The sequence below is a fragment of the Rattus norvegicus genome, chromosome 5, assembly GCF_036323735.1.
Source record: "Rattus norvegicus strain BN/NHsdMcwi chromosome 5, GRCr8, whole genome shotgun sequence".
NCBI lineage: Eukaryota > Metazoa > Chordata > Mammalia > Rodentia > Muridae > Rattus > Rattus norvegicus.
Genome location: NC_086023.1, coordinates 170,955,478 through 170,983,196, shown reverse-complemented (window position 1 = coordinate 170,983,196; position 27,719 = coordinate 170,955,478). Strand labels below are relative to the sequence as shown.

Here is a 27,719-nt window from a genome sequence, read left to right as displayed (position 1 = left end):
TTCCTGACTGGGAGGGGAGTGGGGTTGGGGGTGGGGGATGAGGGTGCTGGCTCCGTGTAGACACCTGGCCCCAGTCCCAGATGGTCGGGCTGAGCTGCGTGCTGAACTATGGATCCCTACGGACAGGGAGGAGCCTCAAAACTACAGCCGTTGGGCCTCCTCCCTGACCCTGGCCCTCCATCTGGGACAGCTGATTTCCTGTCACTAGAGGCTCAAGGTGGCCTCCAGCCAGTGCAGAGCTAGGGACAGTGCAAAGGGCCCCTGTCCAGGTGGGGCTTAAGTATCAGCAGGTTCTGATCCCTTGACAAACTTAAAAAGACCACATGCCTGGTTTGGGTGATAAAAAATTAAAGACAAAAGATTTTTAAATGACTTCATTTTAAGTAGGGAAAACGGGCTTCGGCTGGGCCCCAGGAGTCACCTTAAAGGGGAAGAGATAAATAATTTAGCAGCAGGAATAACTAGAGCCTGTCAGGCTGCCAGCTTTAAGAGAAATAAAGGGGGTTACAAGAACCCTGAGAGTTCTGAGAGTTTTTAGAGACCCCTAGGGCTTTGAGGAGGCCAGACAGAGGCAGGCAGGAGCTGGCGTCTGGAGTAAGGGGCCCTCAGAGCTGGCGGTTAACTAGGCAGTAGAGGGAGGCAATGTGGTCAGGCCTGAGGCCAGGTCTCCAGGAGACCCAAGAGATAGTTTGAGAGAAGGAGGCCATTCTGTGGTGCCTGGTAGCCGTGTGAGGGAGAGCTTCAGGTAGGAACGGTATGCACATCATGGGGCTCGGCAGGGGGATCGGAACTGAGAATCTGAGAAACATTTCTAGCAGCCCAGCTGAGGAGGCAGTTGCCAGCACTGGGCAGGGAGGGGCCCACAAACTGGGCTGGTATCCTTGAGTAAGCTTGGAATGCTACAGGACCTTTTCTTCTCTTTCTCATTACACACACGTACACACACACACACACACACACACACACACACTAAATTTTTACCCTCATTCTTTTTGAGACAGGTTGGCTTTGAACTGGTTGTATAGCCAAGGATGGTTCTGGGTTCCGGCTGCCCTCTGCCTGGGTTCCCACCTCCAGGCTGCTGAGATTGCATGTGTACACCAGCATGGGCAGTTTGTGGGGTGCTGAGCATTAAGCCTATGACTGTGCTAGGCTGGCACACTGCGGACCGAGCCGACGTCTCCAGTGGTCTGTTTTGAAGTGAGGTCTGTGTTGCCCACCCCGGACTGGAATGCTGAGCGCTGGGACCTCAGGAATGCTTGCTGTGTTAGGACTGGGACCCGTGGTATGAAATTTTATTGCCACTAGAAAGTTTTTTTTTTTTTTTTTTTTTTTTAGAAGTTTGCCCTGATTTGAACGCTTGAATCTCAGCATTCGTGAGGTGGAGGCAGGAGGATTGGGAGTTCAAAGCCAGCCTGGGTAATCTGAATCTCTTAAGAAGCAAGGCTGGTGGTGGGGGTGACCCTTTGACCCCATGATGAAAGAGAAGACTGACTCCTCAAACTTGTCCTTTGACCTCCTCACTCAGGCTGTGGTGTGTGCCCAGTCTCACAATCATATTGATGTACAAAATAAGATATAAAAATGATATAAACGTTTTAAAAGTAGGCCAACAAGGGGCTGGGGATTTAGCTCAGTGGTAGAGCGCTTACCTAGGAAGCGCAAGGCCCTGGGTTCGGTCCCCAGCTCCGAAAAAAAGAACCAAAAAAAAAAAAAAAAAAAAAAAAAAACATTTAAAAAGTAGGCCAACAAAACAAACTTGGCCATCATTTCAGCCTAGCGTTTTTTTTCTGTTCCCTCCCCTTCCCTTCCCCATGTGTTCTGCCTGTTTCGTCAACCTCTCAGCTCCTGGAATGATTTGGAGACCACCTTCAGGTCAGCACAGCCATTCCTCAGGAAGGGCCTCGCTCCGAATGGGTCTGCCTCATCCCTGCCAGCCTCTGGATTATCTTGTGAGCGAGTGTGGTATCCAGGCCCAGCTCACACATGTTGGTCCGTGTTCTTGACTGGACTGAGCTCCACAGGCTCCTGCTAGTTTGGCTTGGGGTTTCTGCCTGCCGCTCAGCTCTCCTGGTAAGCACGGGGTCCAGCTGCGGCTGTCCCCGTGCTCCTCAGTGGCTCATCTCTCTCACGTCACGTCGTTGGTTTTGATGGACTCGTGGGCTGTATTTCTCTGTATTGCTTGCTTGCTTGCTGATCTTGGGTGATAGAGCCTGGGCCTCCAGGGTGCTAAGCTATTACTCCTTGCTGAGCTACCCCCTCAGCCCTTTCCGGTCTACACCCAGTACAGATTGAGACCCTTCTGTGTCCACTGAAATGGTCTTGATGGTCCGTTGCCTCAAGATGGTGCCTTCCATCCTGGTTTTGCTTTCTGGGCTTGTTGGGTGTCGTCTAAGTTCAGGTTAATCGTTCTGAACTACGTTCAGCCAGCACCCTGTGTATTTCCAGGCCTCCAGCTGGTGTTTGCACCCTGTACACAAGTGGCTCTGTCCTGGCTGTCTTGGAACTCTCTCTGTAGGACAAGCTGGCCTCGGACTCAGAGATCTGCCTGCCTCTGACTCCCTTGTGCTGGGATTAAAAGGTGGGTGCCGCCATGGCCAGCCATGGGGCTCTCTCACCCTTTGCCTTTTCGCAGGCTCCTACTTCCATCTCCTCCCCTCAGCAGGCTCCCAAACTTGCCTGGATTCTCTGCCCAGCCCTGCAGCCCGGAGACTCTTCTTGTTTTCACCCTTCAGGGCTCCCTATGCTTCCCTGACTGACCAGTGCTCCTCTGTCTCTGTCTCTGTCTCTGTCTCTCTCTGATTTTTAACTGCTGCTTCTTTATTTTTGAGAGGACAGGTCCAATCCCACATATTCTGTCTTTGCTGGAAGCAAAAATATGTTCCCATCACTACAGCCGGACACCAGATGAGGGAGCCCAGCTGATTACCAATTCACCTTCTAAGAATCCAGCAGATGGGACAGGTGCCAGATCTCAGTGAAGTCCAAGCACAGGCACTGCCCCATCACCTGACATGGTCCAAGGGTACAAGTCTGAGGGCAGATGCTTCTCAGCAAAGAGAAAAGCTCTGATGCTCACCCCCCACCCCCAGAGGTCACTGAATGGGCACGCTCATGCTTGCCCAGAATTCGACCATCATCCAGACAGGCCCAGCTTCGGAGAAGCCTGTTCCAAGCTACAGAAGGTCACAGATCTAGGAGCTATGGGCCCTCTATGGAGCAGGGTGACCAGTAAGTATTATTCGTCTGGGCAGGAGGCCTCTGTCTTTCCCTTCAAGACCGCATGGGCTCTGCGGGAGAACACAGGCATCAGAGGCACATGGAGGCTGTCAGCCTGAGGCATGGCAGGAGGTTGGCATGGCCGGAGGCTGGTCTCAAACTGACTAGACACACAACAGAGCCTCCTCTGTGCCCGACTGTCCCCAGTCCCAGCAACCTGAGGTGCATGGCGGGGGAGGGGCTCAGGAAGGTCCTCAGTCCTAGCTACTGTCAGGTTGGCAGGGACACACACTCCTGCTTCCTGCAGCCTCTTTCAGCCTCAGTACCAGGGTGTGTTTGTGAAGGGCATTGTTTGGCTCTGTGGTTCACTGGAGAGCTAAGGAGACGTGGCCTTGTATAGTGGGCCTTGATGGTCAGATCTCACAGAGAGGTGGAAACAGCAAAATGGGGTATGGGTGACGGAGCTTCAGCCCGAGCCCCAGACACAGAGGCTATGCCTTTCTACCCACTGCTTTCGTGGGCTTAGCTACAGATCAGGTTTCACAAGCCCTGCAGGAGCTCTGGGGTGCTAAAGTGGGTCTTGCCTTGCCCAGCTTGCATGTGGTAGTCCAGTTTATAAAAACAGATACCCGCCAACCCTCCCTGTGCCTAGCCTGGCCTGGCCTAGGTAGGGGATCTGAAGTAAGGAGTGAGCCCAGTGAGCCCGAGGTTCCAGGCTAGAGGTTCCCACAGGGGTGAAAGGTACAAGTTCTAGGTCTCTGAATAACCCATCTGAACCTCCAGGTCAAGGCCAGGAGCCTGAGTAGATGCTTCTGTCCTAGGGTCCTTGGCGGTTGAATGCAGCCTACACTAACAGGCCACGATGGTATAAAGGCAGGTGCAGCCCAGGCTACAGTGGGTATGAGTCCCAGGTCTTCTATAACCCCCTTGGACTCCAAACCAAAGCTCCAAAATTAGAACCATCAGTTAGAGTTGTGTGTCACACACACACACACACACACACACACACACACACGCCGAAGCTGCTGTCACTGTGTTCTTAAGGAGAGGGATGGAGGTTTGAGTGCTTGGTCAGTGACATCCCTTCTCCTGGACACAGGCCAGGGCAAGACCTCAGCACACAGGCAATGCTGGCCACAAGCCACTCCCGTGAGGCCCCAGACCAAGGATGGATGGACAGCCATGGATGGTTATGCATGTTTCCCAGGCCATAGAACAGGGCTTAATGACTTCACCCTCCTGCGCCCTGTCCTGGGCGGGAAGCCCAGTTCACTTAATTTGGAGGGCGATACCTGTTTGGCTGGGAAGGAGGCCCCTGACAGTGGCATGTGAGGGGTTAAGGTTGCTGTCCTGTGTCTCATTCTGCCTGGGTCGTTATCCCAGCACCAGCACCAGCAGGAAACAGCCTGCTGTGCAGGGGGATTAGGGCTCGGGGAGCCAGGGTGAAGGCACATCCGAGGGCCAGCTGCTCCTGCTCACCCCTCACACCTGCTTCAGTTTGTTACTCCTCCTTGGACAGGACCCGGCTCATTTTTCAGTCCTTAAAACTTTTTAGCGGAAGCTGGAAAGATGGCCCAACAGTTAAATGCACCTGCTGCTCTCAAAGAGGGCCAGAGTTTTGGTTCCCAGCATCCATGTCAGGTGCCTCTCAACCATTGACTAACTCCAGCTCCAGAGGATCTGACACCCTCTTTTGGGCTGTGCCAGCGACTTCACACGTTTACACGCATGCTCGCACACACTTTAAAAAGATAAATGTCGGGTTGGGGATTTAGCTCAGCGGTAGAGCGCTTGCCTAGCAAGCGCAAGGCCCTGGGTTCGGTCCCCAGCTCCGAAAAAAAGAAAAAAAAAAAAAGATGAATGTCCTAAAGAAAGGAGGAACCGGGGGATCCCTTCATCTCTCCTTGCTTCCTCGGGGCTTTCTGCAGTGTGAGACGCCCACTGGTCAGGTAGGCAGCTGGGTGATAGAGGGGCCATACGGGCCCAGGCAGCAAGAGCCTCAGGATCACACAACGTAACTCCTACCTCACCTTGTGCTTACACTCTGGTGCCTACACAAGGGCCTCACCACACAGGAACGCCCAGTTCATCTCTGGTGTTCTTCCTTCTGGGATGGACCTGGTCATGGCACCCCCATGTCCCCTGCAGCTATGCTATGGGGACCTCAATTCAGGGCTAAGGTGAGGTCCATTGCTCTGTCTCAGCCATGAAGCATACACCCTGCAGACAGAAGGGGGGGGGTGTGCTCAGCCTCCAGGTAGGAGGGCACAGGTGAGCCACAAAGAGCTGGGGAAGGGACCAAGTGGGTGTCTGTGTTGTCACAACCACATCGTGAGTGTCTGGGTCTAGTAGAGATCATTAGAAAGCATTTTCCCGGGAGTTCCCCCAGCATGGCTTGTTTGGGGAGGGGAGGGGAGCAAGGTGCCCGAAAGTGTATTCAGAATAAGCCCCAGGGTGAGCCAGGCCTGTGGTGTTAAGGCATCAATAGGCCGGGTGATCTGAAGTAGGGACTGAAGGGAGCCAGCAAGGAGCTATGAGACCACTTCTCTGTGTTTCCTCCCCACCCAGCAGCCCGGTGGACTCCTTCACTGAGTCCCATATACACTGGCTGGGTGTCTGTTGGGCTATGGGCCTGGGTGTGCTCTGTCTCTGTTGGCTGTGGGATGCATGGCTGCCTTAGGGTGTTAGAGTATGGCCAGGGCTCAGTGCCACCTCTGCACCATACTGTCTCAGGCTCCGAGCCAGTGGGCTCTTGCCCAAAAGGTGCTGGTGCTGTTGTGCTATGACAGGAGGCAGCCTTGCCTGTGGCACCATCGGAAGCCCCAGGTTCAGGGCAGGTCGGAGCCTAGGATTCCAGCATCTCCCTACCATGAGTGTTTGCTGCTTCCTCGAGGGGGACAAGAGTCCAGCGTTAGGTACGCAGTGGCCACCTACGGCCAGCTCAGAGGGCTGCCTGTCATCAACTATCTTTTCAAGTATATAAAAAAATTAATTGACTCCATCTGTGTTGGCCTAATGACTGATTAAATGACTAATCATGGAAGTCTTAATTAGAACCATTTCCCTTGGTGCTGAGGAGGGAGGAGGGGCTCTGACGGTCCCCAGCATGTGTCGGGCACTGGGTGAGCGGGTGAGAGACCCAGTGTGCAGTCAGCCCCAAGGTCGTCTGCCACAACTTCCCTTATACGTTACTGAGCGACTGGATGTGTGTCTCAACCCCCTCGCTGGTGGAGTCTCAGGCAGATGCATTCTTTCCATCACAAGGCATGCAATTAGAGTTTCTGGGGGGAAGTGTAACCGGAGCCCTTTCCCTATTCTGCGGAATGCTCATGTGTGGCTGGACAAATTCGCAGCCACACTTATTAAATCAAGTCCATCCTTTGCAGCTGACACAACTTCATATCGTGCAGGGACTGACAGGGTCCTTTGTCATGTCATGAAATCCCAGAACATGCCTGGAATGTCTCTGCAGGAATGCGGCAAGGGGCCCTGAACGGAAACATGCTCACTCCCAGGAAAGCCTGCAGCAAGTGCCTCTACTGCCGGCATGACCCTGGTGCTGGGCTGGGTGTGCCCACCCACCCACAATCCCTTTCCTTCTTCGTAATAGTGTTGGCCTGGCTTTGGGTGTCTGTGTATTAAGGCAGAGACCAGATTTTGAGAACATGAAAAACCTACTTTTCCCAGAGCCCAGGAACCCTACCTAGGACCCCACTTCTCCTGGTCATCCAGCCCTTCCAAGCCTAGCGCCAAACTCAGCAGTGACATCACCGTCAGTGGAGTCTGGAGGCCAAGAGCTCCTTGCACTCAGGGACCAGGCTCTGTACTTGCTGGTCTCCTTCACTGCTATGTACACAGGTGACAGGCCTGGTGAGCTTCCACAGGCACTGTGACTGCTGGAGGCAGAGGAGAGAGGCAGGTACCAACCTGTGCCCACAGGATCTTGCTCACGCTAAGCTTGCTATTGTTGAGATCTTAGGCCTCCCGTCCCCACCAAAGCGCTTGTTTTGGGGGAGCACAAAGGGGCATTTCTGTATTCAGATGAGATGTTCCAGAAGGAGGCCTGAGTTGTAAGAGGTAAGCAGGCTCTCCGAGCGAGCGCTGTCTTATGTAAGTCAGACCCCTGGGTCCCCTGCCCTGTGCTGAAATTACGTGGCTGTCACTCTCCATCTCTGCAGAGGGGAGCTCCTTCCTCGCCCTTCCCTTTGTCTGAAGCCTTCGGATGACAGCAGTGACTGCTGAGTCTGACTCAGGCAAATCTAGTCGGTGAGACTGTCCCAGGTCTCAAGAGTCACCAGCGGGTGCCCAGGGCCAGTCTCTCCCCAGAAGCCCAGGTAGAGTATTTTGTGCAGGCCAAAGGGATATGGATACAAGCTGGCTGGTTTTATGTCAGCTTGACACAAGCTAGAGTCATCTGAGGATCGAACCTCACCTGAGAAGAAGCCTCCATAAGACCCAGCTGTAGGTCACTTTCTTAATTGGTGATGGGGGGGGGGGGGTGGGGGGGCGGGGGAGGGCCCAGCTCACTGTGGGTGGTACCATCCTTGAGCTGATGGTCCTCGGTTCGATAAGAAAGCAGACTGAGCCCGGGCACAGTGGCATACACCATTAGTCCCTAGCACTTGGGAGGCAGAGGCAGGCAGATCTCTGGGTTTGTGGCTAGCCTGGTCTACTGAGTGAGTTCCGGGTCAGCCAGGGATACACAGAGAAACTCTTGCCTTGAAAAACAAAACAAGAACAGAACAAACAAAGCAAACAAAGCAGGCTGAGTGATCCAAGATGAGCAAGCCAGTCAGCAGCCCCCCTCCATGGTCTCTGCATCAGCTCCTGCCTCCAGGTTCCTGCCCTGACTTCCTTCAGTGATGAATAGTGACGTGGTATGGAAGTGTAAGCTGAATAAACCCTTTCCTCCCTGGGGCCGTGATGTTTTACCACAGCAACAGAAACCCTAACTAGGAGACTGTGGTTTGAGGGACTGGTGTTTCCTTAAAGATTCAGTCCCAGCCTGTCCTGGGTCCACCCCTGATGCCATCAAGAGGATCACTCTTAGTGGGATGGCAGCTATCTGAACTTCTCAGGTTCTCCACCTATAAGCCTCAACTGTGAGCCTCTTGGGTGTTCTGCTAAACACCTAGAGGCTACAATCCGTCATCCCTGCCACATTACCCCCCATAACTTCTGTCCAGCACTGACTGATACACTAGGTACGACGAGCCCTGACCAGCTGGCTTATACCCTCAGTTGAGCCACTGGGATCCATGTTTCTATGCTGGGGGGTGGGGCGGGCTAGAGTGGTTCCCAGGGTGCCATAGTGGCTTCCAGTTTGATCATTTTCCACTAAGTGTGAGGGGCTTTTCTCTCCTCATGCCTGACAGGCTGAGGTAGTGCGCGGTGGTAGTGTCTGAAAGCTGTAATGATCTTACGTGATTACATGAGCTGACTGAAATTGTTCCCTCCTTGGCATCTTGGCCTCAAACCCCCCACCCCATCTTTGCCAGGAGAGAGGAAGGTTATGAACTATGACCCAGGTGTGGCAGCCAGTCCAGCTGGGTTAGGCAGGGACAGGGTATACAGACTTGCGGTCTTATCTCTCTAGAGACCAACTGGAAAGCTAGGGCCCCAAATGATCACAGCTAGACCCTCTTGGAGCCCTCCGGAAGAGCCAGACCAAGGGTGTTCTCAGGACAGTTGTGATTCAGTGGCTTTGTCTCTGTGTGGTTGGGAGTGGTAAGAAGAGTCTGGCACAGAGTGTGGCAAATGCCGGGTCACAGATACTCAAGGTGTTCCCAGTAGCTGGGCAGTAGTAGGCCAACAGGCAGAACCCGGAGGGGTTGGGGCCCCATGATAGGTCTGAGTAGTGTATTGTATGATCCACACTCTGAGGTCAGAGGTGATATGGTGCCAATGTGACAGAAGACTTGGGGGCTGGGCAGCACCTGAATTGGACCTCTCTGAGTGCTGGGGATGGGGAAGCACTCCAGATCTGGTTTTTGTTAGAAAGGTCTGAGTTTTTATGACTCCAAGCTCAGATCTCAAGAGTCCAACCTTCTTCTATGGTCCAACAAAGGCTCAAGAGCCAGGATCCGCATCCAGAGTGGCTGCTAGTGGCCTTCGCTCTTCCCCTTACCCATCCTGAGCCTCTTAAGGATGCCCTGCCCAGGTGAGGGGTTCAGGCCAGAAGTCCACTCCCATGATGCTCTGGGATCTTAAGTGCAAACCAAGACACTGAAGCACTCCTGGTTTGCAGGGCTGGGCAATGCCTCTGGAAGACAGCTGTCCTAGAATCCTGGAGGGTCAGGTCTTTTGGTTAAGGGACTTAAGGATCTGATACCCAAACAGCAGCAGGAGGTGACAAAACCCTTTGATTGCCACAAGTGCCCGGAACAAAGTGGGGACAGACCCTGCCCAAGGCTCCCAGATTCTTTCCTATGGAAAGGGTCACTCACTCAGTTCTGGGAGGCAGAACTGAGAAGCCCTGGACAATGTCTTGAGGTGGGCATTCCTGGAGGGCAGCATTTGCATGGTGAGGGTGGCCGAGTCAGAAGAGACAAAAGACCTCATGGCCCTGAGAACATGGCACTGAGGAGGCTGGGGAGCTGCGTGAGGACAGGGTTTGTGCATAGGTGACAGTCGCTGCCCTAGCCACATTGCCTCTCTGGGGTGTAGCACAGTTGGTAGACTCCTTGCCTACTATGCACAAACGCAGGGTTCCATGCCCGGCACTGTATAAACCAGGTGTGGTAATATGGGCCTGTAATCCTAAACACTTAGCAGTGGGAGGCAGGGGGATTGGAAGTCCAAGGCCACCGTCAGCAGCCTTCGGCTAGCCTGGGCTACATCAGCTCCTATCTCAAAAAATAAACAAGAAAAAAATTTTAAAGTTCTCCCTGGTGTCTCTATGTTCTGGAAACAGGGGGCCAGCTGTTTCGAGGCAAGGCTCCCAGGAGAATGACCTTAATCTCAGTGGTGGGAGGTGGAGTCTGATGGCTGCCCGTAGCCAGGAACACTCTGATTTCTGGCCGAAACGCAGGAAGCAGCAAAAGCAGGGTCACAGGCACGCTGAACGTGTGGGCCATTTTGAGTCTGCACGCTGACTCAGCCGCTCCTTGGGGTCCTGGAATCTTATTTCTGTGGTCATTTAACTGCAGACACCTTGGAGTCCCTCAGTGGACAGTGGTGTGGGAAGCGGACTGCCACCTGCCATCTTTTCTAGAGGACGCAGCAAAAGCCTTCAGTTGAAGGAAGAAACCTGTTCATGACAGCCTTGGCGATGAACCCCCACGGGGTCAGATGGAGCATCCTGGGCCTTGAGATGACCGGCATCAATGACCCTGGTGCTCACTGTCCGCTCTCACATCCTCTCGGGGAGGAAATGCTGGGCCCATGGTAGCTCTGCTCTAGCCAGATCTTGGTTGTATTTTTAAATCAGCTTTGGCTGTCGTACAAACACACTCCGTGGTCGATTCACAGACCCTGACTCAGAGCCGCACGGGACACATCTCCTGCTGGATGAGGCTCTGTCCCAGTACCGCCGTTTAAGGGGCATCAAAGGCTTGTCAGTTCGCCAGCTCTTTGCCAGCCTCCAGAGTTCCTGGCTCGTCCTACACCCACTGCGTCACCGATGAGCAACCCAGCTGCAGGAGCCAGCAGGCAGCTCAGCTCTGGCAGGCCGCAGGCCCTGCCGTCCAGCCCCACCGCATCTCTTCTCGTTCCCTTGCTGTTGGGTCAGTCTGCTCTGGCCCTGCGCTGGGCATTTCATGCGAGCCCCACACTGAGGCAGTGCTCCCAGGGCACTCTTGGGCTCCTGCCCTCTGGCATGGGGACAAAGGCTTCCACAAACTCCCGAGAGATCTGGCTAGTGACTATCTCTTAAGCTCTCTCCTGGCTGTCTCAGGAGCAGTGTTCTGATTTACCATTACCATGCTCCTCTGAACCTTTTCTCTCCTTCTGCCCGACCCATAGAAGGCTGGCAGAGGCCTAAAGGTGGCCGGAGTCCCCCGGAGGTGTCGCCCACTGCCCAGGAACCTCTAAAAGGCACCGACAGATAGCAGAAGCTATCTCTAGTCCATGGCTGCCCTGGCCCTTGTCTGCCCTGCTGGCCAGTCTCTCAAGAACTGCTGGGACCTCCTGCTCCATTATGTCCAATAAGGCCCACACCCCACATGTTCCACTATCGGAGCACCTGGCATGTGGGTGCTGGCTGTTCTACAAGTACCTACCGTGCCATGGCTCATAGGTGCTAGAAGACTGGGGGTGGAGCTGGCTGCCACATCCTCCTGAGTCAGCAGACATGCTGTCTCTTTACCTCTCTCTGTGACAAGCAGCCCTCTGACTTGTCAGACAGAAATCCAGACCTGATTTAAGAGGGCCACTACTGGGGGCTGGGGATTTAGCTCAGTGGTAGAGCGCTTACCTAGGAAGCGCAAGGCCCTGGGTTCGGTCCCCAGCTCCGGAAAAAAAAAAGAACCAAAAAAAAAAAAAAAAAAAAAAAGAGGGCCACTACTGAAGGGTAAGTCCTCATTCCTCAGTTTCCTCTCCCGTGAGCCAGGGCTGGTTTTGCAGCGTCTCACTGGGTGTGCCCACAGCGTACCCTGGCCTGGGAGGTTGGGAAAACATGTCCATTCTATGAGTGCCCCACCTGCCCCAGTGATCCCTACCTAACATGGATGGTCTCCCTGTGTATCCACTGTTGGCTGCTATCTACCTCTGAGGGGCCTGTAGCCTTTTCCCTGGCCCTGCTACCAGACCTCGTGGGGCTCCGCCTGGTGCTGGGGTGTAGGGTTTGCAGTAAGAAGGCAGTAGCACGCCTCTTCCTCTCCATGGGCCTTTACTGGGTGAGCCACTCAAAGACATGGGTGCTGTGCTCATCCAGAGGCTCATTCTCTGGCGACAGGCTCTGGGCACGTGCTCTGTCTTCCTAGACACCCTACAACTCCTTCTGGCCATCATCTCGCAGACCCCTTCACCATGGCGCCCTTGGAGAGGCAGGCTAAGGCACGTGTGTGACAAAGGCCAGGGTTTGGCTGTGGCAGACCCCAGCTAGTGCGTATCTTACCTGTTGGTGCCTCTTAGAGGTTCCTGGGCAGTGGACAACACCTCCGGGGGACTCCGGTCACCTTTAGGCCTGTTGCCAGCCTTCTATGGGTCAGGCAGGAGGAGAGAAAAGGTTCAGAGGAGCGTGGTAATGGTAAATCAGAACACCCCCCCCCAACACACACACACTATGGCCTCAGAGCCTACCTCAAGCATGCTGGGCAGGAACAGATAGGGCTGCATCCCAGGCGGAGGGGCTCCAAGGTGAATGTCCACAAACTCAGCACAGCCTTGGTCCACTCGCTGATAGGCAGCAGAACAGCAGGGTTCATGTCTCCTGGCTGGGGAGAAGGTTTGACCAGAAAAATAAAGCAAAGGGAGGCCCTGTGAACCCTGAGCAAAGGGAGAGGTTCGTTGTCATCATGGGAGTGGGCAGGGGACAAGAAGTGGATGGAGCCTTGCTGGGGACGAACCTTTGTCCTGGTTATTTCTCTGAGCTGGTCTGAGAGGAGGGTAGACAGGGAAGTGTGAGCTAACTGTGGACATGTAGGGCAGACAGGAGGAGTTTGGATCAAAAGCATGGACGGGGCAGGTGGATAGGACAGTGTGTAGAAGGGAGCTCAGGAAGGGGGCTATAGAGCAGGCAGTGTGGGTGGGGCAGCACAGTGGTGTGCCCAGGTTAGAGTGGCTGGCCAGGTGGTCCCTCCCACACACATGTGCATACCACAAGCCCACCTTCTTGTAGGACCAAGCTACAGGGTCCTTCCAATGGCCCTTTTCCTGAGGGTTCCTTATTGGGGAAGAGACATAGCCCCCTAAGAGCCAGAGAGCCAAGAAGTTGTAATGGGGGTGGGAGCTCTGGCTAGAGCAGGAGCCTCAGATTATGAGCTATGGGGGAAGTGGGAGTGTTTCATGAAAGTCTTACACAGCAAAGGCAGGAAAACAAGGGCAGAGCAGAGGGCAGTTCCTAGGTGGGGATCCTGGAAGAGGGGATACAGTTTGGGTCGGCATCATTAGGGGTGCTGAGATGCTCCAGAACAATGTCTCTTTAAAGAAAGGGGTCTTCAGATAGGACCCCCATGCTCATGCTCGGGCTGGCTCCTTGGTGGGAATGGGCTGAGTGGGGGGAGCATCTTTCATCTATGTATTAGACAGGGCCCTGGGGCCAGAGACATTAATGTCCCTTCCCCGGAGTCCAGGTTTGCAGGAGCTGGGCCTCTGAAATATCTCCGAATTGCAGGTGGGAGAATTACTTCTCTCAGAGGTGTATTAATTTTGTGGCGCATTAATAAAAACCTTTTTCTTATGCAAGGACATTCCTTAGCTAATGTCCTTCCCCGCAGCTCTGTGCCTTGCACTGCCGATGTCCTGGGCAATGACTGGGAACCGCAATGCTGACAACATGGTTTCCAGCTCTCTGCACACTGGAGGGCCATGTGGACTGTGCTCTGCCACCTCCCACAGAGCGAGTTCCAGGACAGCCAGGGTTACACAGAGGAACCAGGTCTCGGGAGAAAACAAAACCAAAGAAAACAAAAGGAGGAACAACTTTTGCATTAAGATGCAAGCTCTGTCCTCATATCTCAGAGGATTGTGCCCAGTTAGGGTGACCGCTGGGTGGCCCTGTGGGGACACTGACTGTAGGTCTGCTCGTTAACAGTACATCAGGCTCTAATGGGCCATGTACTGATTCTAGGGAGTGGTGTAGGTTACAGACCCAGTGAGGATCTTTGACGGGCAGATGAATGTATCTGGACCAAGGCTGTGAGGGTCTGCCTCCTTGGGCTAGGTGGTTCAGGCCGCACTGCTAAAGGACTTCTCCAGAAGTCACTGTGGCTGGTACATCTGTGCTGTATCTGATGACCTCCCTGCTATCATGTTGTTGCTGGAAACTAGAGGTTCGGACAAGGTGAACAGAAGCTATGATGACAACGTGACATTCACATTACTGATGCTAAACGGGTTGCTTCGTGGGAAGATGACACGGATTGGTGGGGACCTGGAAGCCCAGCTTCTCAGTCTACACAAGGTTGGCACTTGAGACCATCCGGATATGTGGCAGGCCTCTCCCTATCCCAAGAATGAGGCTGCCTGGTTGGCCACAATGCTCAGTCGTTGCAAGTGAGAGAGGCCTTTGCTTCCCACCTCTGCCTCTTTGATCCCTGGGGTGTAACAGACGGCTCACTCAGCCGGCCTCGGCTCTGCAGGGATGGTGTCCAGATAAGCCACACAAGGTCCTCAGCTGTTCCTCCTGGTCAGAGCTCTTAGGGGAGGGGAGTCTCACAGCCGAGGAAAGGGGCAAGAGGCACCCACAAGTATGTTGTTCCCCCGGAGGAAGGCTTGCCAAATGGAGGCCTTGCTGACTGCTCTTAGAAATATGAGGTGAGGGCTGGAGAGATGGCTCAGTGGTTAAGAGCATTGACTGCTCTTCCAGACGTCCTGAGTTCAAATCCCAGCAACCACATGGTGACTCATAACCATCCATCTGTAATAAGATCTGATGCCCTCTTCTGGTGTCTGAAGACAGCTACAGTGTACTTCTGTATAATAAATGCTACAAATAAATCTTAAAAAAAAAAAAAAAGAAACGTGAGGTGAAGCTGACTGACAGTTCCACTACCCAGGAACAGGGGTGCTTCTGCCCATGGCTTGTCCACGGCGGATGAAGACCCAGGTTTCATGAGAAGAGTGAGTACCCTCTCCGCCCAGACTTGGGGAGGGACTGTCACCTGCCTCTCTGCACCCAGGCTTCAGGGGAACTGTCACCTGTTCTACCCTGTTGTCACTGGCTACTGCCCAGGTCCACACCACACCAGGCCCTGATATGGGTGCCCCTCACTTAAGCTGACCTCTGTTCTGAGCAGACCCTCTCACTTCTCGTGGAGGTAGGTGAGTGTCCCAACTCCTGACTCCGGGGAGAAGAGATACACAGCTTCCTGCAGTAGCCACGCACTGTCCTGGGATATCCATGTGGTGCAGCCACAAGCACTTGGGCCCCCAGACATAACTCCAGTCCCCCCCTTTGACAGACAAACAACCTTTCTCCGGCCCCATGTCCCCACTCTTCTCGATATTCTGCTCCCCAGGTGACTCCAGCACCATGTTTAAGCCCTGGCTGTGATGATCCTGCCTGGGCTCTCTGTCCCCAGTCTGCCATGTAACTCATTTCTCACACCCCACCCCCACCCCAGCATAAGACTGGTTCAGACCTCTGTTGGGACGCTAAGGTGGTTGCCCTGAGCTTCCAAGGGCTTTGTCTGTCCTGTGGGGTACGTCCTGTGGGGTACAAGTCAAGCTCTGGCAGAGGACACAGACTGGGTTTCATCCTCCAACTGTCTGGTGCCCTCAGCTCTGCCGGGGTGCCAGAGGGCAACTTCCTCCCCCATCCTCTAACCTTCTGCACCCTGAGGCTACCCATTCTTCAGATAGCCCTAGAGGCTCTCTCACCACTTCTTGTGTCCCCAGGGCTCACTGTTCCCTTCCCATCATGCTACATGGACTGTTGCAGGTAACACCTGGGGATGTCCTGAACAGTTTTGCGCCTGCTGCCGGGAATCTCTCCTTGGTTTGCTCAGTTCACCTCGGGGCAGCCACTTCACCTGTGTCCAGCCTGTCTGCAGACGTGGTCCTATCAGGCAGAACCGTAAGAGAGATAAAAGCCTCCTAAAGGCTTAAGATCTTACTGCAGAGGAGCGATAAGCCACAGAGAGCTGCTATCAGATAGGGGCCGGGTGCTGTCAACAATAGGAGTGTCTGCCTTCTAGCCACGGACAGCTGCTGGGGGTGGGCGGGTGGGGGGAGGGAGTCAGTCACTTGCAGTGCTGAGGAGACACCAGGAAGAGGTATTCTAACACTGCTCATTACTCCATCCCATCCCTGCAGCGGGGAACCACCCTTGACTGTGGGGGTGGGAAGCGGGGGTTGGGTTCTCACTTTCACCAGTTCTTGGGCAAGGGCTTTGCAGCAGATACTTTGTACCTGTTAGCTACAAAGTGCTCTGCAGAGGATCTTTCTGCTACGTTTTGGAGGCTCTCCTGCCCGGGAGCTACATCTGCTACCTCTCCCAATCAAGGGGCCCAGAGATGGGATTCTTAATCTCTGGGAACCCACCCTAAGGCCTGCCAGTGCTGGTGGCAATTATGTCTTTATCAGCAAGATAAAGGTTGCTTGGTCACCGCCAGGGAGGGGGCTCTGGAGTGGGGGAGAGGCTCTGCTAGGGATCAGAGCGGGCAACCTGACCTCTCCGTGAAGGAAATACCAATTAATTATCTTTTTTACAGGCAAACCAATTAGACTCCCTAATCACCTGTGTAGGACACGGAGTCAGGAGGCTGAGAAACTGCAGGAATAAACAGGACTGAGAGGACAGGCCTCACCGTGAAACAGCTGCCCTGGGCCCGGGACTCGCCAGGAGGAGCGCAAACCGGAGGTTGGAATATTTTCTTTGTTTAAGTGAATTCAAAAACTCAAATGTTACTAGCCCTGAGGGGATGGAGTGGATTCACCTGGAGGTGACCAGACACAGAGCATTAGTCTTCGTGTGCTTTCCATTAGCCAAGGAACAAAGCAGCTCAGGGCCTGGATAAGTTAGCGGCCAGGTTCCCATTGAAAGGACACCTAGGGGAGTTCTGCATGCTGCAAGGGCCAGGCAGGCAGCCTGGTTTTTGACAACTACCCAGGTGTCCAGGTGAGGGTGTCTGTGCTTCAGTATGGGTACCCTGGTCCTCCAGGGTTGCTCCTGTTCTTTTGGCCCTGCTGTGGCTGGAGTGAACCTGGAGGGTCTGCCACCACCTCACCCCCCACCAGAGGTTCCGCCCCTACAGCTATGGGCAACAGTGCCTGATTTCTATCCAGTCTCGGCACGGGTCTCCCCAGCATGCAACCCTCCAGCTCTCAGATTCCTTAGCTTCCATTGCTAAGCCAGCAATCACGGGGAGCACCCCCGAGGCTTCCAGGACCAGAGCCTGACTAAGCACTTCTCACACAGCTTGCACACACCATGGATCACCCACTGCTCCCTTTGTGAGTGGGGGGATCAGGCCCAGGCACACAGGTCCAAGTACCCCACTGCTCTATGGGTGACCTGCCCTATGGGCTGCACTTGCTTCCTTTTGGGTTCAGGAATGGTTTGAAATGTCTTTCATAGCCTCCTGTGCTCAGTTCTTGGTCTCCAGCTGGTGGCACTGTTTTGGGAAGCTGAGAAAACTCTGAAGGGAATCAGGTCACTGGGGCATAGATGTGAAGGTTATCTCAGGTCACTGGAGTATAGATGTGTAGATGTGCAGGTTATATCCGGCCTCTGATCTACTCTCAGTGGTTTCTGTCCACCAAAAAGTGAAGAGGGAGGCGGGTGAGCTGGCTCAGTGGGTAAAGTACTTACTGAAGAAGCCTGAGGACCTGGGTTTGGGTTCCCAATGCACACCCAAAAGCTGTGTATAAAAGCCTCTGGCCCCACCTGCCGCCAGTGTGAAGACCACTCTCTTCCAGCACGTTTCTGCTGATGGGACATTTTGCCTAAGTGCACGATACCAAGTGGCCATGGATGGAAACCCTGAAAACCATCAACCAAAATAAACTCGTGTTCCTCTGAGTTGCCTGTGCTGGACACTGTGCCATAGCGACCTGCAGGTAACTACTACAGGTCATCTGCCTGGTCACTAAGGTGGAACTGTCTCAGTTATGGAGGACCAGTGTCCATGTCCACATGCCACATGGCCCCTCTTGAGGCTATACCTTTTGACCTGGGGTCAGGGCCTAGACGGAGAATCAGCTGTGTAAATGGATGTTTATGGTGAAAGAAAATACAGGCCAGTCTCTGGCTTCATCCCTGCCCTGCTCCCTCTCCCAACCCGCCAGTTTTTGGTGTTTCTTTTCCTTTCTGACACTTTATTATTGTGTGGGTTGTGCTGTTTGCCTTCCTGCATGTCTGTGCACCCTGTGCATGTCTGGTGCTTGAGGGGGGCAGGAGAGGGCATCCAATTCCTTGGAAGTAGAGTCAGAGATAGTTGTGGGCTGCCCTGTGGGTGCTGGGTGTTGAACCTGGGTCCACTGGGAAGCAGCTGTGGCTCTGAACTGCTGAGCTATCCCTCCAGACAGTTTTGATTTATTCTTTTATCAAAAACTTCGGACTGGGCATGGGGGTACACCCCTGTGATCACAGCTCTTGGAAGTGCAGGTAGGAGGATCAGAAGTTTAGGGTTGTCCCTGACTGCATAACACGAAGCCAGCCAGTCCAGGCTACAGGAGCCTGGCAAAAACTAAAATTAAAAAAACAAACAACAGAACAAATGTTGATCTCTAGAACCCTGGACATGGTGGTACCAGGACCACCTGGTACCAGGACCAGGCCTGTAGCCTGGTGACAATGGTGTCTGCTGCCCTCTATCTGTTTTCTGAGCCAGGCTCTTGGTGGTCAGTGGTGGCGCTGGGGCCCCAGGCAACATCATGGCTGCTCCGTAGAGCCACGAGAACCAGGAGGTGCTGTGGCTATGCAAAGCGCATCATCCTTACTGCACCCCACACTCAATTGCCAGGAGGGGCCCAGTGTAATCTTCCCTGCTTTCCTGAAACACAGAGAGTGGAACTTATCTGAAGTCACGGCCCCTTTTCCCCACTCTGAATGTTTTACCAGAGCTTGCCTCGGGATCCAGAGTGTGAACAGTGGAGTGACATTTCTGCTTGGGGTTTCATTATATAGCTCAGGCTGGTCTAGAGCTATGGAGCCCCAGCCAGCCTTGAACTCACGGCAGTACTATTTCAGCCTCCCAAGTGCTGAGGTAAAAGGCATGAGCCTCTGCCTGCCCATGTGACTTTTTTTTTTTCCTGAAGAGCCCACGCTCTGTGCCACGCCTAAGCGGGTTGGAAACTCCTTTGTGAAACTCACAGCCTCAGGCACGCGGCTGCTCCATGCCTGCCTCTGGAGCTCCATGTCAGAACTGCCTTGGAACAGGGAAGCCAGCATGCTACTGCTGGCAAGCTTCCAAGACTTGGGCTAATTCAAGGTTCCTTCTGAATCTGTTTCTGACACCCCCGCCCACTCCTCGCCTTCGGGAGGCTCTCCCCAGCCAAGCTGTTTGTATACAGCCAAACAGCAAGGCTGGGCCACTAGGACAGCAGCAGGCCCTGTGGGGATGCTGGAAGGGCCCCAGGCCAGGAGGAGCTACTATGGGGTTCCCAGGTGCCTGCTTATGTGGGGTTCCTGGTCGCATTTCATCTGTAGGTAGCTCTGCTCAGAAGTGGCGGCTGCTGGACAGTTGGGGAGCAAGAGCAGAAAAGCACACGGCAAAGCCGGTCCAGATACAAGTTTGTGTGTCCACCGAGCCCTTAGCTCTCCTGAAACTCTGCCCGACCTAAGTGGCTGTAGCCTGGAGTAGGAGACCCTTATGCCCCTAGGCAGGATGGATGTGTACAGTCCTCAAGATTAGGGCCCAGTCAACCAGCAGAAGCTGGGATTCCTACTCCGGCCAACCTCATGCCAGCACTCACGGAGCAGGTAGAAAGGCTAGTTGGGGGGCTGGAGAGATGGTTCAGCGGTTAAGAGCAGTGACTGCTCTTCCAAAGGTCCTGAGTTCAATTCCCAGCAACCACGTGGTGGCTCACAACCATCTGTAAAAGGGCATGTCTGAAGTCAGTGACGGTGTACTCACATACATGAAATAAATAAATAAATCTTAAAAAAAAAAAAAAAGAAAGGCTAGCTGACAAGGGGGCAAGGGGGCCTGGGTACAGGGGAGTAGCCTGGGTACAGGGGAGTAGCCTGGGTACAGGGGAGTAGCCTGGGTACAGGGGAGTAGCCTGGGTACAGGGAAGTAGCCAGCAAGGGAGGCGGATAGGTTGTGTTGCGGCTGCTGTTGGTGGCTGACCTGGCTTCTCTCTCACTTCCCTCACCGCTGCTCCTGAACACGGTGTGATAGCATACAGCCTAGGAGGCTGAAGCAGGGGAATCTCTTGTGGGTTTTAGGCCAGCCTGGTCTACACAAGTGAGTTCAGGACAGCCAGGACTTTGCAGACTCTGTTTTGTTTTGTTTGGGCTTGGATTTTTGAGACAGGATTTCTCTGTGTAGCTCTGCCTGGCCTGGAACTCGCTCTGTAGACCAGAGTGGCTTCGAACTCAGAGTCCCACCTGCCTCTGCTACTGAGTGCTGGGATTAAAGGCGTGCACCACTACCATCTGGCTCCTAGACCCTGTTTAAAAAACAAACAAACAAAAAAACCAAAATGAAACAACAAAACTGTCCTCAAGGCTGATCAGGATGCAAGCAACCTTGCTACCTGTCTGGTGGGAGGCCTTTAGAATGGCCCAGAGTCACAGGAGAGGGTGACCTCAGCCCCAAGGATCACCTGAGACAGCAGGCCTGAGACCTTAAGGCCTGGGGTGGTCGGGAGCTAGTGTTCCCATGGAGTCCCTGCTACCTCTACAAAGGTCCACTCTCTCTCTCTGCTCCGGAATGGTTTCTGCCAGGGCAAACCCACTGTGGACCACAGCTACAGAGGCCAGTGGGGTTCTCGTGCTTGGGAGGATGGGCAAAGGGCTGCAAGGGCTGCAGGCTCCATCTTGACACCAAGGTGCTGCTCAAACCTGTCCAGCAACTTTGAACTCTCTTAGGAAACTGCAGGTAGGAGGGGAGGAAGGCCTTTTCTTTCTTTAGTCATAAAAGCTCTTGGGGAACTAGGGGTGTGGCTCAGTGGTATTTGTGTGCTGGTATTTGCAAGGCCCTGGCTTCCATCCCTAGTACAGGAAAAGTCCATCAGATAAAATGTCTCAATTCTGCAGACAGCTGTAGACACAGCAGATATCAGGTCTGCAGTTAGCCTAAGGCTTTCCTCCCAGCCAGTCTCTCTTCTACTGCAACTCACAAGCACCCGTCCATGACAGGAGCTCAAGGCCAGACCGTGGCCTTTTCCTGACCGCTGGGACCCTGGGACTTAAGGAAGTTCCAGGTTACGCGCTCTAGGGAGAGTCTCTCCGTTTGTCACAGGTCCTACTCTAGTTAGAAGCAGACTGCGAGTTTGCCTGGGGGAACAGACACTCTGTGAAATTCTACGGGTCCACTCTGGGGCTTCGTGAGGGCTTCCAGGCTCCACTGGGCACCATCTCTTCCCCTTGGACTCTGGCAGGGTTTTATGGGGCTTCAAGGCCACATAAAATGTCACATGGTGTTAGCCGTACATGATGTCCGAGACATGTTTCTTCGAGATTCAGGCACACAGTACTCAGTGGCCTCTGACTCAGGGTCACCCCTCATTTAAATGCCCAGTTGTCTGAGGCTGGCCTGCAGTGCCTGCCCCATGTGGCTGGAGCGCCCACCTCTGGCAGACACTCTTACTGCCTCCCATCAGCTGAGGGGCTTCACCTCTACACTCAGGTTCTTATGAAGGCAGTGTGAACCAGTAGCCCCAGGTGCTGTGTGTGCCTGCTCTCTCTGCTGCTGGCGGTGGGGGCTGCTCACAGGCCCAGCTGTGTGCACAGAGGTGCACAGGTCCACATCTGCATCAGGTTTACATTTGCCTATAACACAGGTGCTGAGCTCAAATGCCCTTGGGCTTCTGAGGACTCATTTTCCTTATCTGACCTCTTGCCTCAGGGCTGTCAAGGCAGGGGCTCCCTGGAGCTACTCTGCTGTCCTGACTCTAACCACCATGGTCCTCGAAGAGCCTCCTCCAATCTCCAACTCAGACCACTCCATGGAGTGAGCCTTCTTCATGCCACTTAAGCTCCGTCTTTCATGCTCACATGGGCCCCAGGTACGTCCTCATTCCTAAGACTTAATAATTTTTATATTCGCTTAGGACAGGAAAAGAGAAAACAAAACAACAACAACACCAAAAAAAAAAAAAACAAAAAAAAAACAAAACACCAGACAAACAACAAGAGCTCAGGGGCTGGTGAGATAGCTCAGCAGGTAGAGAGGCTTGCTGCTAAGCCTGACCTGAGTTTGATAAACCGGGAACTATAGAGTGCAAGGAGAGAACCGACTCGGGATGATTGGGCTCTGACTTCCATATACATGCCATGGCACGGACATGTCTTCCTCCCGTAAATAAAAACAAAAATAAAATTAAACCTTTTTTTTTATATGTGAAAAGAGAGAACCTGTCAGAATTAAGAAGCCCTAGGGGAGGGAAGCAGTGAGCGAGAGATTCAACTTTACTCAAGAGAAAAAACAGAATTCAGTAATGCTAAAGGGACATGGCAAACTGCAGGCTGAGTTTGCTCACGGTTAACATGTGGGGACCCCACACACTGCACAAGCCCTTTGTATATCTGCATAGACTGACATCTGAGCAAACTTCCACTCTCATCGCTGCCTTGGTATGGGAAGCAATACGTCTCTTCATGCTATATTTTTCTGGGATTTTCCCTCTCTATATAATAATTTGTTACAAAAGAATTTATAGTACAAATTTCACTTTAGAATTATGGCTCTCCCGGGCTATTCTGCCGTAATTAACCACAGACAATTAATATTAAAATGTAGTATCACCCGGTGAGGTGATGAAAATTTCCAGAAATTCTCTGCTAAACATTCCGCCACTTTACTGGCAAGACTGAATTAGCAGCAAAGGGCACCTTGGTTCTTAAAATTGTCGTACAGTAACAGTTGATTCTTCATAGATCAAATTCAATGACTACTCAAAGTCATTTATCCAACACATGGAAAAGAGAGAACATGCAGACCAACTGGAAACGTGCAGCAGGATGGTTTATGCATATGAGAGAGAGAGAGAGAGAGAGAGAGAGAGAGAGAGAGAGAGAGAGAGAGAGAAGAAATCTGACCTTCTCTTACTGCCTTGGCTCTTCTAGGTTCCCAAAGCTAATCTGCAAGGGATTGTCTGAGCCACAGGGCCCAGAGCCCACCTCATCCATTCTGCAGTCAGCAGCCGGCACCCACAGCGTCCACGCGCAATCACCCGCACCTGCCTCATGAGTCAATGGGCCCAAATTGCGGGGCGCGGCAGACGCCCCACCGAGAACAAGGAACACAAAGGGCTCTGCGCTTCAAGCTGTGGGTGGGAATTACAAAAGGTTAAGAGACTAAATATAAAAAGCCCTTTGAATATAAAATCAATGTGCTTTGTTGCTAAAATCTGGGTGCTGTAATTTATCCAAAATAGGACTTGCAATATCTGGCAATAATCCATGCCTAGGAATTGTCGGTTCTGCTCATCGAAATGCAAATAGTCTACTGGAAACTTAAAAACAATTAAAACAACTGAAATATTTCATACCAACAGAATAATGAAATACCACATTTTGCAATTACCTATTACTGACATTCGGGCTCCCGGCACAGAGTGTATTGTCTCTCTTCGTTTGATTATTTGTGAAAGTGGAAACACAAGTTTTCAGAGGGTTTGTTTCATGAATTGTCTGGAATCCCAGACCAAGGAAGCCAGAGACCCTGAGTCCCAGTTGGAGGCACAGTAGGCCAAGGCCAGGGATGGCCCGGGGGAGGCGCAGCATCTAGAGTGGCCTCAATGGGCTGGTGGCTGGTGCTTCTTAGCAAACCTCAAGAAGTCTACCTACATGTGGGGGTGGAGGGGCTGGTCTGACTCTAGTCTGCTGTGGGTGGCAGGCTATTTGGGGGATCAGTAGCCTCCACTCAGGGACAATGCCTCCTGAGGCCCCTCCTGCCAGTGGTGCCTAGTTCCCTCTCACTAGGCCATTGTGTCACATGCAAGCCAGAGGAATTGAGGGTAGGTTAGGGGAGCCACTTGTCTGCAGAGGGGCAGGTCTGTTTCTACCTTGGGAGATGGGACTCCCTCTACCAATGGCTGTTGGCCTCGGGCTTTGGGAACACGTTGAAACACTGATAATTGCTTTAAAGTGTGTGCTGCCTCCTGCTCTGCTTTAATTTCAGGTCTGACTCATGTGTGCTCTATATTTCACCCACAGTCTCCTTCCCCCCTCCTCCCCCCTCTTCCTCCTCCTCCTCATCTTCCTCCTCCCCCCTCTTCCTCCTCCTCCTCATCTTCCCCCTCCTCCTCCTCCCCCTTCTCTTCCTCCTCCCCCTCTTCCTCCTCTGCCCGCTCAGGGCAGCCTGACCTCTGGGCTGGTTTACTCCAAAGAGAAACCCCTCTGCACCCAAAGGTGGAAAATGGCAGATTGAACATGCTGTCCTCTAGGGAGTACATGGTGGGAGTGGGGTAGGTAACTTGTCCCCTCACTCTCACATGAATGACCCTAAGCAGAGACTACTGGTCAACCTGGAAAACTCATGCAATGTGAAGTCAGCTGAGGCCATTGTGACCCTTTCCATGCTCCCTGCTGGTCTGGCAGAAGCAGCTGCCTGGCCTGCTCACTGCCAGTGCTATTATAGCTGCAAGCCCCATCATCACAGCCCAGTGGTCTGGGGTGTTAGAGGCTGGGCTGCAGGGCTTTGGGAGTCACAGTGGGACAGCCTTTGTCACAGATGCAGAGTGGATGGATGGTCTGTGCCTGGTGGTGCTGGGGAGCCTCTCTGACATCCATCTGTGTATGCAGCGTGGATGGGGCACCTCGATGGAATCTCTATTTGGCAGAGATGCCCAGTGTCCAGCTTCTCCTCCTTCTCTAACAATGGAGCCTAATCTTTGTTGGCACGTCATGCTTATTTCCATGTGACGGATACATGGCTGTCTGACCGAGTTCTGCCCATCATATGTTCTCCTTCCTGCTTAGTAAGATTTAGTATGATGACAGAAGCTTCTAGGATCATGCCATGGTAAACAAAATGGCATAGAGCAGAATAAAAGAGAGAAGTGGGGCTGCATGGCTGCTGTGGACCTGCCCCTGCCCCTGGCTTCTGTATGAGGAAGGAGCAAACATCAGTGGAGTGGAAGTCAGTGCTGTGTCGTTCCGTGAGAGCAGTCATATCTCATCCTGACCACTCATCCGGCTCACAGTGAAGTATTTGTTGGGAACAAAGGTCAGCCCCATATCTGCCCATCAGCTAGAGTGTGGAGGGAAGGAGTGGGAGGAGAACCATCCTTGTCTCCAGCTGTGCATGAGGTGGTGTCTCATGTGCCCCACACTGAAGCATCATCCTAGGGCATCTAGCAAGAACAAGAACCGTGCAGTTCCTTGTCCTCTTCATCTCAGGCCTTCTGCCGAGCTAATGTCTACTGACTGAGCTCTGTGGGCTCTTGTCTCTGCCTTGCTCCTTCGTGGCTTATCTAGGTGGCTGGTGAGGTAAGCGGACACTTTCTGAGACAACCAAACACAGTCAGGACATCCTGCCCACAGGGCCCATGGTGCCTGGCTCCTTCCAGTCCAGCATAGGAAGCAGCTCTAAGCTATTGCTGCAATGCTGTCCCTCAGTCCTTCACATAGCACTCAGAACCACAGGGCCTGAGGTGGCCTCACAGGCCCTTGCAAGGATCTGTCTAGAAGGGAGAATGTTGGCACCAGGGACCCAGTGAGAGAGCAAAGGGACCATGCTGGGGACAAGAGAAAGATAATCAGTTTCTGTTTGTTTGTTAGTTTTTAAGTACTGAGGTCCACTCTAAGGACACAGTCCCTGGTCCACTTTTCCTGCATACAGTGAGACTGCTTTAGCTGGAGTCTCTAGGCACAGCTTGGCACTTCTGTGTAGGGTTTGCCTTCTAGCTCCTTGTCACAGGTTGAGACGTGCCTCTCCTGATGCCTCCTTCCTGCCAACCCGGAAAGGGGCTCTAGAAGCAGCAGCCCCAGATGTGGGAGAAGCCTGAGCCAGGTCCCTGGCAGCGCAGGCTCTGTTCTAAGCTGTGACATTCAGGTTTTCTGGCCACAGGGGCACTCACCATGAGGGTGGAGGGTTTCTTTTTCATACCTTGCTCTTGCCCAGGGCAGTTAAACTTCTGGAGTGACTTAAAGACTTTGCAAATGCCTAGGGAGGAGACACAAATGTAAGAGGGCTCCTCCATTCTCCAAAGAGCTCGAGGCCACAATAGGAAACTGGAGGTGCTGGGTGGGAACCCTGAAAGCACTGCTGGGATCACAGAGGCAGAGCAGTCGGTGTCAGTAACTGGAAAGAAAGGGCAGCTTTGGATGTTATGTTGATAGCGGGAAAACTAGCTTAACCAGATCGTAGTTTGAAAATTAATAGTACAATAAATTTGTCTAAATGAATCGCAGAAAAGGTGGTAAGCCTGAAGGATTGAGCGAGAAGGGTGTGCTGTCCGTTGTCACCACAGGCCGGGGAACAGAACCGCCTCTCCTGGGCTCTTGCTATTCCTCTTGGCTTGGGCCTTTGCACTTTTCCTGCCAGAGACCTGGACTTCCATGCAGCAAATGGTGACAGAAGAATGGAAGGAGTCGTAAGGAGCACCGTCCCTGCCTGGTGCTGGGGCATGGCTGTCCCTGCCTGGTGCTGGGGCATGGCTGTCCCTGCCTGGTGCTGGGGCATGGCAGTCCCTGCCTGGTGCTGGGGCATGGGGCATGGCAGTCCCTGCCTGGTGCTGGAGCCCTGGAGGCTGACAGACTCCTGAACAAGGGTGGGAATTCCCTTGCTTGGAAAACAGCTCAGTTCCCATGGGATCCAAGGGCCTGAAACTGGGCCACCCCTGGACCCTTTGGGCCACCCCTGGACCCTTTACCCTACCTTTTATGACAGATGGGCAGACAGAGCAAAGTGCAAAGATTTACCCATTCCATGAGACTCTTGGGCAGGAAAGTTTTAAGAAAGGTAGAAATAAATAGAAAGCCATTTCCCAGACCCCTGGTCTGCCACCTTGGTTTGGTCTGGATTTAAGCAGGTCTACCTCATCTAGCCCTCCTACACATGATGGGGGAGGGGTGGTTGTACACGTGGCCCGTGGAGGTTGGTGACCTCATTTTACAGAATAAGTAGAGTCCAGTTAGACAAACAGGGAAAAGGCCTCCAGGCTCTCACAGCCAAGTCCAGGGGTGCTGGTCAGCCCTCAAGGGAACAGTGACCTGGGATGTAGTCATAGTGTTTGCTAGAATGACCAAGGTCAATATCAGACTTCACATGTCAGATTCAAGCTTTGTGGTTCTTCTGAAAGGAGACCCATGTTCTTTGTGGCTTCTGCGTGCCTGAGACCCCAAGGTGACAAACACCTCACTGGTCTTACACTGAACACGGGCTTGGCTCCTGTGTTAACCCTGAGTGTTCTGGGGCCCTTGGGGCCCTGTGCCCCTGGGTGGCCTCTTCTTAGATTGTCCTTCCTATGATAATATCACACAGACTCTGAGCTACACCAGGGAGCTGCCTGCAGGAGACAGGGCAGGCACTTTTCAGCAGCACAGAGCAAACTCTGAATTCTGGGGCCTGGTTTTCATTGAGACAGCGGTACTTGGCTCTGAAAATCTCTCGGAGCAGAAGGCGTGGCGCACAGTGAGTATTTTTATGCAGAAATAGGAGAACTATTCTGCCAATGCAGCATGAAATTGCCCCTGTGACTGAGGTGGGGACAGACGCAGGGGGAGATGCACCACGCTGCCTCCTGGGGTTCACTGGATCTGCCGGCCCGCAGGCCAGATCAGC

At 53.2% G+C, this 27,719-nt stretch overlaps 1 protein-coding gene and 1 long non-coding RNA gene across 16 annotated transcripts in view; one reads left to right on the top strand and one right to left on the bottom strand.

Annotated features, from left to right (window-relative positions):
* The window catches only part of Morn1 (MORN repeat containing 1), a 59,134-nt gene that overhangs the window by 4,023 nt on the left and 27,392 nt on the right, over nt 1-27,719 (bottom strand). For 7 of the 15 annotated variants that reach the window (XR_010066373.1, XR_010066374.1, XM_063287486.1 and 4 more), the window contains 3 exons: nt 26,043-26,099; nt 12,460-12,593; nt 12,275-12,357 (listed from right to left, as the gene is read on the bottom strand). Coding sequence is in view for 12 of the 15 variants with exons in the window: in XM_063287486.1 (XP_063143556.1) it covers nt 12,275-12,357; nt 12,460-12,593; nt 26,043-26,099 (274 nt within the window). In the remaining 3 variants the exon portion in view is untranslated. The other 8 variants (XR_010066375.1, XM_039109709.2, XM_063287490.1 and 5 more) reach the window with 3 other exon arrangements.
* On the top strand, nt 16,038-23,486 carry LOC108351067 (uncharacterized). The gene is made up of 3 exons (XR_001838132.3): nt 16,038-16,681; nt 21,837-21,996; nt 23,057-23,486. It is a non-coding gene; the product is annotated as an uncharacterized LOC108351067 (long non-coding RNA).